The 10816-nt window shown below is 33.4% G+C and overlaps 1 protein-coding gene across 2 annotated transcripts in view; it reads left to right on the top strand.

The window, feature by feature from the left end:
• LOC124950774 (tyrosine-protein kinase Dnt-like) overlaps positions 1-10816 on the top strand; it is a 29302-nt gene that overhangs the window by 999 nt on the left and 17487 nt on the right. Inside the window, exon 1 of one of the 2 annotated variants that reach the window (XM_047498040.1) lies at positions 1-263. This exon is cut by the window's left edge and continues 999 nt beyond it. In XM_047498040.1, coding sequence (XP_047353996.1) covers positions 158-263 — 106 coding nt within the window. In that variant the 5' untranslated portion in view covers positions 1-157. The remainder of the gene's footprint in view (positions 264-10816) is intronic. The other variant, XM_047498041.1, reaches the window with a different exon arrangement.

Here is a 10816-nt window from a genome sequence, read left to right as displayed (position 1 = left end):
AAGAAAAGAAGAACGAGAGAGAAAAAGAGAGAGAGAGAGAGAGAGAGAGAGAGAGAAAAGAAAGAAAAAAAAAATTAAAAGAAACTCTTCACTATCTCTCTCCCGGGGCTACACACGTGTCATCGTTGTTCCAACGTTTTTGACGGGCGCAGACGCGATGTCGCTGCTCGAACTGACGTCGATTCTTTTCCTCGTGCTTGCCTCACCTGCCTCGGGATACTTCAATCTTTTTCTCAGTCAGGCAGAAGTACGCAAACTAATGGGTAAGTTCATTCATGATACAAACACTTTGAACAATAAAAACTTTACTATTGTATTTAATTTAACAATGAACGTTGTTACTATTTAACGTATTAACTCGCGTCACTATGTAGACTGTAATCTATTATCAGTCATGAATGATTTTTTGAATATCCTAACTTTCCCGCGATTGGTTCGTTTGAACGTTCTTCTCCTATTAAAGGTATCACGATTGGTCCAGATTATTTTCGAAAATCATCAGCAACGTATTACCATAAGCGATCGATATATATATATATATATATATATATATATATATACATCGTAGTTTGGCGGGTATTTTGAATCATGTATAATATTTTAGATATTTAATATTCAATGTTTTACGTGTTATCTTTGAACGATTAAAATTTGATAACTCGTAAAAAGTAATAACTTGTATTTTTTATAATATCTGCAAATATTTGTATCGGAATATTTGATTGATTATACGAGAATCATTTTTATTAAAAGATTAATTATTAAATGTCATCGTTTCTGTACCTGCTTATTTGGTATAGCAATTAAGCTCCTGTACGATCGACGATAAGGATCGTCGTATATGTTTTTCATTCGTACACGTTCAAGGTTCGTACGAACTAATGAATAATTATTATCGCGTTACGCCGCTTGTCCTATAAAGCCTTCATTATCCTTAGGGCATAATCGTGGGTTCATGCACAAGGTATGTAGATACATACACGTATGTAAAACATGCATGAAATCCTTCGTATCGACTTAAGTACGAAGTAAGTGGCGAACCGTGAAATCGTTTTAATATACAACTAGCACCCTTGTATCATAGAATATAATATTTAAATGACAAAATTGGAACAAAATTGAAATTTTTGTAGGAAATAAATATATCTAAGCTTTTCTCAATTAATAGATGAATACCGTTGGAATTGGGTCGTACTGACCGTTTTACTCGGTCATACGAGAGAACCAGAAACCGTTCGCCGTCGAACTGTGAAAACGTTTTCCTCCGTGCAATATTTTACGAACGATTAAATCCACGCCACGGAATCGTAGGGGATTTTCTTTGATGTCTTTAACGACAATGTTGATCGATCCTTTTAAAAACAAATATATTTATTGATCGAAATTGATTTCATCACCTTGCGATAAAATACAATTATCAATAAATGAATTAACAGATTGAAATATGTTCTTTTAAAACATCGATAAAGAGCATTTACGAGCATTAGAAGGATGATAGAAAAGGAAGAAGAAGAAGAAGAAGAAGAAGAAGAAGAAGAAGAAGAAGAAGAAGAAGAAGAAGAAGAAGAAGAAGAAGATAGATGAAAAAAATTTATCTTGAATCCTCCTATTTTCGATCGGATCAAGATCTTACCGCGTTCCTTAAAAATCATCGCTCGACCGGTTGCACGCGAATCGGTGTACCGGAAGCGGAGCAATCCGTGCAGCCCACTCGACGGCGCGAACTTTCCAATATTTCCTCGATAACTTCCACGGCGGCGGATAATTTGTTTTCGGCTCGTTGAGCCGCGAAAAGCACTCGGCTCGTTGCCCCTCGTTCGAATCGGCAACGGCTCGTTCGTTCGTGCATTCTGGCGACACCTGAACCCACGCCTCAGATCGACGATTCTCTCGCTTTCGAGAGAGAGAGAGAGAGAGAGAAAGAGAGAGAGACAGAGAGAGAGAGAGAGAGAGAGAGAATCATATATTCTCGTCTGTAAATACTTATTATTTCGTACCTTTTCTTTTTCTATCTTTTCCACGTGACACAGATTGTAGTTTCATCTTGACGAAGTTAGCCTTTCATTTTTGAAATGTTAAAATTTGAAAGAGAATTGTCAATTTTATCTAACTCTAAAATTCTTTATAATTATATAGCGATAATAGTTTCAACTTATTGATAAAAGACGAAAAGTGAATTTCGTTAAATGGATCGATTAATTCAATGATTTCTATTATTGACAAATTGATTTTTCTTTTTAAAATTCCACAGTTATATATATATATATATATATATATATATATATATATATATATTATATAAGTATACGTATACCTTTTATACTTTTTACCGGATGTGAAGATTATCTTGAACGTGACACCTGGTAAAAGAACCCATCTGAACAGAAGGATTAACCTTTTAGGATAAAATTGAAGTATAGAAAAGAATTCCATACTTTTCATTTATAAAAGCATGGAATCAATTTATGTTTAACTTGACACGAAAACGATTAAAGTCAAAATGTTTCGATGTGTATCGTAATATGTGACTTTTCGACTTTCTCTAACAATTTATATTGAAAAGTCGTTCGAAAGGTGTTTTGTTTAATCGTATTCCCTTTGTACTACAGGTAGAGCAGTTTCTTCGTTGCTGTGTCATTAAATGGACGTGGGTATAATACGTTGGATCAGCTCAATAAAATATTCTAACGAGGTTCTTGTTGAACGTCGACGTTTTAGGGATGAGAAGATGAAGGGACTTCGACTATAGTTTGTTTAGACACCGAATAATCGACAGTCACTCTTCCTCTTCTTTTTCTTTTTCTTCGTCTTGTTATTTCTTTTTGGGTCTTCCTTTGGACTCCCTATTCTTCATTTTGCCTTTTCATATTTGAGGGTTCATAGATTTGGTTAGAAAAATGTAGCCTGTTTTACTCGATCGTTAACTTGGATGTATATTTATACATCTATGTGTATTCTATATGTATTCTATATATCTAAAAAAAACACACACACACACACACACATTTAATTCTTCACGCATCAGTATATGCATTTTCAAAGTGCGTGTTTACAGGAAGAATTGGGGTTTCTAATTTCGACTAACATTGACTAGGGTTTCCTGTGATAGGCTTGGGATATCGAGTCACGATTCGTCGAGAAATCGATTTTGATCTTAGTCGTTCCACTTGGTTACTTCGTACACGATCGAATCCTACAGAAAGGTACTTCAGCACAATCTGATCTTATATTAATGGTTCCCTTTTCCTTTTTTTTTTTTTTTCATGTATATATATATATATTTCTTTTTATAATATTTCAGAATCATCGGGTTGGAAAATGTGTCCTTTAAAACGATGAAAGCTTTTTATCGGTTTAAATTTACATACATATCTATATATGCATATTTATTATATGCCTATATATGTGGAAAGTAATTGCGCTTGAGAATCTCATTTTTCTTTTTTTCTTCTTTTTCTTTTCTCTTTTTTTTCTTTTTTTTTTTTTTTTTACAATTATTCAGATCTTGACAATTAATTGGCGTTAATAACTATGAAGATATTTATAATCATACTTTATTTTACATTTTTTCTTTTTACAAAAGAATTGCAATTATCGATTTTATCGAAAAAGAAAAAAAAAAATTCGTGGTTCTTAAGATTTCACTTTAAAGATATTTTTATTTATTAAAAACGAAAGTATTTATATCGACGTAAATACATACATACGTAGGTATATCTACTTGTATTTATATACACGATTCGAAAATCGTTATCTCGAAGAAACAGGATCGTATGTGGCTGCCAACACCTAAGTCTCATATTGCACCCGAGCGTGGATAAGATAAGCTTCCGAATTCACATTGGCGCCGAGATTATCTTTTACTTTGGATTTGCCGATCCTCCTTCGTCGAGTAATTCCCGAGAGATGGTTCTTCATCCTTTAGCGACATCACTACAATCTAAAAATTGTTTTTCTTATATGTTTTTTTCATCTTCCTAATGCATAGCTTTGCATCAATATGATGGACGGGAGGATTATATATTCGTGAAATAGATCTGGATTATGTTCCGACCTTTGTAGATCTCTGAGGATCCATTGTTTTTCTTTATGATATCAATGTAAAACAAGAATTATTTAATTACTTATCCTATTCCCAAACGTACAAGATATACGTCATTTAACATTTTATGATGCGTCATAAAAGATACAAATTAACTTTTGTTTTCTAATTTATTATTTAAATAATAATTTATAACATGTAAGAATATGAACGGAGCGAAGAAAAACAATTTAAAAGTTGCAATATAATAGAACTATATTTCATGTAAGAAATTTGTAAATGACATAGAAATAATCAATACGACGATGAAATATCTCGTATTGAAAGATAGAAAAGAAAAAAATTAACTAATCATTCGAAGTTCGTTATGAAAGATGGAACGTCATTTAGATGTACATACAAACTTACGGTAAATTAATAGCGCATAACCAATTTGTAATATTGCAAAGCGGAGCGATTCGTAATCATCCGTCAGAGGTCCGTGTCAAAACAGGAAAACATCGTGTTCGCGGACAACCTCCTCATGCCCGGGGCCAGTTTTCGCTCGCGTGAGACGGGCTCGGCTTCGACCTTAGCTAGTTAGGGTCTGACAGGCCCATCTTGATGTTGTTCGAGGAGTGGGGTCGTCTCAAAGGTCCCGCCTGGGCCCCGTGAAACCGTTTATGTATGCACAATGGCGCAGCAATAGGTGGAACAAATGAACATTATGAATACTCGGATCGGTCCGACAAAATCTATTTCGACAACAAAAATTGGACACAGATGAGATACACTTTCATTTACTTTTCTAACGATTTAACCGTACAACATAACGTCGTTATACTAATTATAAAATATTTTTTTTATAATAATAATCACTCCCTCACACGGATGGGAAATTAATTTTATGAGAGATATTAAAAGTATTTCATTTATAATAATTAATAATTTTATTTTTATTTACATTAAAACTTTTGCAACTAATAGAAATCTTTTAATAATCGTCTTTTAATGGATATGACATTTTAAATATTATTTCGAAGGAATTACAAAAAATAAAATAAAACAAAAAATTAGATAGAAATGGTACCATCGTAAAGATCAAAAGGTAGTTACTATTTTGAGTTAACGATTTGAAATTCTTCGAAGAGAGCGAAACAAACGGAAAAAAAAAAAAATAAAAAGAAAAGAAAAAAAAAGAAAGAGGCAAAAACATGTTTTATTTCGAACAATATTTTAGGCAGCTTCGATCGGTGCGATATTTCAAAGCGGATCCTGCGCCTCTGTCGGCATCAATCTTCAGCTCCTCGTTAAGATCCGCGCCTTAAGACTTCGTTGGTGTGTGTGAGAATTCGTTTCGTAGCGGGCAGGGGAGCGCGTCAGAGACAGTACGGGTTGTGTCAGGCCGTCATTTACACGAGGTTTCGTAGAGAAGAAAAAGAGAGAGAAAGAAAAGAGAGAGAGAGAGAGAGAGAGAGAGAGGACACGGACCCCCGTGGATTTTCCTCTGAAAGCTAACTTCAATCCTTTTCTTTTATTCTTTTTCGAATTCAAGGAAGATATACTCGTTTGAGTAATCATCGATAATGTTTTATTTTGTTTCAAAAAATGACAATCAAATTGGTATATATATATACACACACACACACACACATATAAAACGATATATATACAGACATTCAACGATAATATCATTCATAAGTCACACTATAAGTCACACTATATAAAAAATAAAAATTAAGAATAGAGATTCCAAGTGGATACAAAAAAATTTTGTATGTATTATAAAATAGAATTAGAATTGTAAATTAATGCGTTTTATATTAATATTCTATCTACGCACATATTTGATGTATCTATTTATAATACTATACGTATTATCAGATATCTCGTAATATAAATTCAATCGAAATTTTTTACCAGTCGGTCTCATGCGATTTTTTTTTTCTTTTTTTTTTTTTTTTTTTAGGATTTATAAATATCCTTTTGCATAAGCATGACATCCTTCAATAATTTTCGTCTTTGAAATCTATTTGAAAATGTTACTGAAATATATAGAGTGTGTTGCGGATTGACTCGTAATGGAATTGACTTTTTCCAGAAATCGTCTTTCTCCTGGGAATAAAAACACACTGCGAACTGCGAATATAATGGATACTCTCTCTCTCTCTCTCTCTCTCTTTTTTTCTCTTCCATTCCCTCGTACCACCATTTTTCCCTAGGGTATATCTCTTGGAGAGACCTTTTCTCTTGCAGATTATCACGGAGAGAACAGAAGAAAAGTGTCTCAGCGAGTAGTTTCTTAATCAAGAATAGCGACACTTTTCTTTCGTGGACTCATTCTCGTTTTTCTCTTATTCTCCAGGCGAAGTAAGTATATTCAACAAGGACGTGAATAAAATTTAATGCGATCAAGAGTGTCGTAGAAAAACATATAAAAGAGTACTAAATAGAAAAAGGAAAGAAAAAGAGAGAGAAAGAATATCTTTCGATAAAATGTAATAAAATAATCAATTTGCTTGAATTAATTTTTTTTTATTAATTATTAAAACAATGTATATATATTTTATACATCTGACAGGTTAACGAGATGGACTTAAATGTTTTATTTTTCATTTTATTTTTCAATGTGAATTAATTAAACAGCAATACGTTTTGTTCTCTCTCTCTCTCTCTCTCTCTCTCTCTCTCTCTCTTTCTTTTTCTTTCATTCTCTTTCTTGTTCAATTTCTTTTCCCATCAGCCGGGCATACGTTCATCGATCTCATCGTGTGTTATCCTCGCGTGAAATCTTTTAATCCATACTCGAGAGCGGGAATAGTCCCGAGTGACAGGATCTTAACGAGCATCTGCTCTTCGAGGATGACTCCACGTAGTCCCAATGGATTCATTGTGGAAGAATAAGAGAACTTGGTAGCTGTTTCGGGGCCCTTTTGGGTCTTACGTCCCGATTATCCGACGACACTTCGCAATTAAATAACACGTTCCACCGGTCGTACTAGAAGAAAACATTTTTCTAACGACTAACCTCTCGATCATCGGCCCTTATACGAGATGACTCGGCAAAGTAGAAACATCAATCTGTTCGAGGACCCACAAAACGATATCCGACAAATGGGCCTTTAAGTGGAATCTTTCTTTCACTCTTTTATTACGAATAAATTATTTCTCTAAATGGGAAAACATATAATATTGGATGGCAGGTCGTAATCTCATAGAAACGTGAAATTAAAATGTTACCTTTAAAAAAATTAACAATGTCATACGCGTGTCTATAAATTTACATATACATATATATATATACATATATATATATATTAATTATTTTTTGATTTATATTAACGATGTAGAATATGGTTAATTATGTTTTCGAATGGTCAAACTTGTAGATATTTATATGGATGACGTTAATTAAAATATATTTTTTATTATGTATTTAAGGTTTGAAATTCAATATATATATATATATATATATACTCCATTGATAATTTAGTAATAATTATTTCTACTCTATCGTTACTTTTACATATCATACGAAGTCGTACTCGAATATGATTTCTATTCAAAAGAACGAGATTTATATCGAAGCACGCCTTCTTATCCTGTCTTCAACAGAAGATCAAAAACAGAGAAGAGCATTATTAAAGCGGTGGCACATGAATTTATACAGAATTATCTTTCAGTCTGTCGTTCTTATGAAAAGATCACTTTGACCGACGTGAATCGATGCAAAAAGGACAGAATCGAAAAGATGAGATTCTCGCAAAGCTCGAAGAAAGAGACGTCATAGAAAGAACGTTCAAAGCGAGTAACGATGTCGAAAAAGGATTGATATTACAAAGGAAGAGGAAGAAAGAAGATTTCTTTTTTCTTTTCTATTTTCTCTTTCTTTCTTTTTTTTTTTTTTTTTTCCTTTTTTTTTAAGTAGAATCCGATGAATTCTTTTGAAATCATATTCTACAAGATTCGTGTATAAATTCATCGTCGTTAGCGATAATTATTATCAATGAACAAAACTCGTTTCATAACAACGAACTCGTCTAATTTCATAAACGTAGACGACAAATATGATTTGATAGACAACATATAATATACTCAGTATAGTAAATATTGTGAAAAAAATCGGAACATGTTTATTCAACATATAGTATTCTATAATTAAAAATAGAATGCATTGATAGAAAGAAAAAGGAAGTAAAGGAGAGGTGTATATATATATAGAGTTTGCATTTCGAGAATTTCATCGTACTTTTCGACAGTTTTCTGACAGGAAAGGAGATTCCAAATGTGTCTCGTTGACTTATCGGTTCATCGGCGCCACGAAGAGAGGACACGTGTTGTTTAGTGGGGCCCCTTTTAAAACTCGAAATCTTTCTACGGTTAGAAGATGCCATCTCATCGGGGTATATACTCGGGACCACGCAGCAGGGGTTGCTCGACGTGCTCTGCCTTTTTTCCCTTCGCTGTCTTGATGCACCCTCTTTCTCTTCTTTTTCTCCTTTTTTCTTTCTTTCTTTACTTCTTACTTCTCCCAAGGCGACAATGATAAATCGTATATGTCCATTGATCGTAAGAAGGTCCAATAGAAAATATTCTTTTATCCTTTTTTAAGATTTTTCCGCTCGATGGAGAAAAGAAAAGGAGAAAGAAAATAAAAAGCAAATAATAATAATAAAAAAAAGAAAAGAAAAAAAAAAAAAAGAAAAAAAAAAGAAGAAGAAGAAAAAGGAAAGAAAAAGAGAAAATATAAAAAAAAATAAAAAGGGAAAAAAAAAGCTTAACTCTCCGTGGCTTTTCTTATGGTCCCACAAATGTCGAAGACTTTAAGACGTCGTAAAATACCAAATGGATGCCGAACGAGTCGTTCTCAGACCTATACCAAGTTTCCTAGACCTTCTTTCTCATTCTTTCTCATACGAACTTACATTGAGAGCTCCCCGATATAACTATTATTTTTCTTAAATCACTTCTTCCGGTTCTAAATGCTCATTGTAAAGAAAAAGAAAAAAAAAGAAAAAAAGAAATAAAGAACGAAACTAATCGACGTGATATCCAAGAAGGGATTTCATTGAGACAAATGACGTGATAGGATCTGTTTAAGGGACTGGTATTATTTACAACTTCAAATGAAAAATTCGTTCTAACTCTCGTAAATCGTTAACTTTAAATCTTTCTCTTATAAAATTGACGAGGCGATAAATTTCATTTTATCACGTTAAAAATTTACTATCTTTAACTTTAACGTAATAGCAAATAAATCACCGGCTTTAATTAATACCAATGATTAAAAGGAAAGTCGATGAAACGTTTATTGAATTTTTTAAACTTCACTATTACATTAATTAAGGATTAATTAAGGATTGACTGAATATGAAAATTTCAATAAATCGATCGATTGAAAAAAATTTTTTTTTTTTTTTTTTTTTTTTTTTTTTTTATATTAAAGAAAATCAAACGTAATATAGATATATATATACCGAGTCTCTTCGGATCGTTTTCTTTGCTACGAGAATACGTTCGTTATTTATTGTACCAAACGAATCTCGGAATTCTACATTAAACTGCAGAGAAGGAACTTGGTAATCCTCCACCTCCTTTCACACTCCTGTCGCCATATGTCGAACTCCCAGACACACCGAGAATACATCTCAATCGACATCAACACCGACAGATGCTGCGTCTGAGTTGTGAGTCGCTCGTTTTCCTTCCATCTCGCGATGATGGTGGTTGCTCGTTGATGGCCGATATAACGTCGGAGCCATATTGGGCACCGAAGAACAATATTATTTTAGCTCTCGATCCAGGAATCACGTCGTATAGCGTCGCGACGTTTGCTTTGCTTTCATCATTCGCTGAGATTTTCTCTCTTTCCTTCTCCCTCGTTCGACAAATAAACCATAGCTGTGTTACTTATGATGCACCGGCCGTAGGATTTGGTTCCCTTTCTCTCTCTCTCTCTCTCTCTCTCTCTCTCTCTCTCTCTCTTTCTTTCTCTCTCTATCTATCTTTCTCTTTAGGTCTTTGTCGCGGATATAGTACGGTAGACCCGACCGGTTTCAGCCAGGAACGAGCTTCTCGATTTTCACGAAGGGGAAGGGTGAGCGTACGACAATAGTGACGGTACGAGTACGATAGAAAATGCAGAAGTCTGATTTCGATGGTGATCCCATATTGAATGGACTCAGATTGGGTGCCAGTTGGATTATTCGATGAAGACCTAATCAACTTTAATGAGTATGTTTCCCCGTGTTCTAGTACGTGATCAGGAAACAGAAGTTCGATGAATAATAGTAGTAGTTAGTAATAGTAGTAGTTCCTTGTTCAATTTATCCATTTTATTTTCTATTCGATTCACGAATTTATTCGTTTACGTTGCATGTACGGTATTGAGAGAACAGAGAGGACGTTTTAAATCGGGAAACCTCCTGCTTAGCGTGACTACATCTCGGTAGTGACTCGTAAAGTCGACGAACTAATGATATCTTCTGGCAGTAAGTAAGGATTTGGAATTCGTATAAAGAACAGGAAATACGAAATACCGATGGATCCTTTGAGTACTTTATTTAATTATGATACAATTTTAATTATTTTGATATTTTCAACATTACTGATGTTAATAGGATTAATTAATTAACATTATAGAGAGTAATTATCATACCAAATATCAAACATTTTTTCTTAAACTCCTTAATTACATACGTTCCAAAGAAATATCAGATGTTCTTTTTCTTTTTTTTTTTTTTTTTTTTTTTTTCAATAAACATCGAAACTGATAACGAACTCATCGGTTGTTTA

Source organism: Vespa velutina, chromosome 7 (assembly GCF_912470025.1).
Source record: "Vespa velutina chromosome 7, iVesVel2.1, whole genome shotgun sequence".
Lineage (NCBI taxonomy): Eukaryota > Metazoa > Arthropoda > Insecta > Hymenoptera > Vespidae > Vespa > Vespa velutina.
Note: the sequence above shows the minus strand (reverse complement) of the source record. Positions and strands in the feature narration are given on the sequence as shown.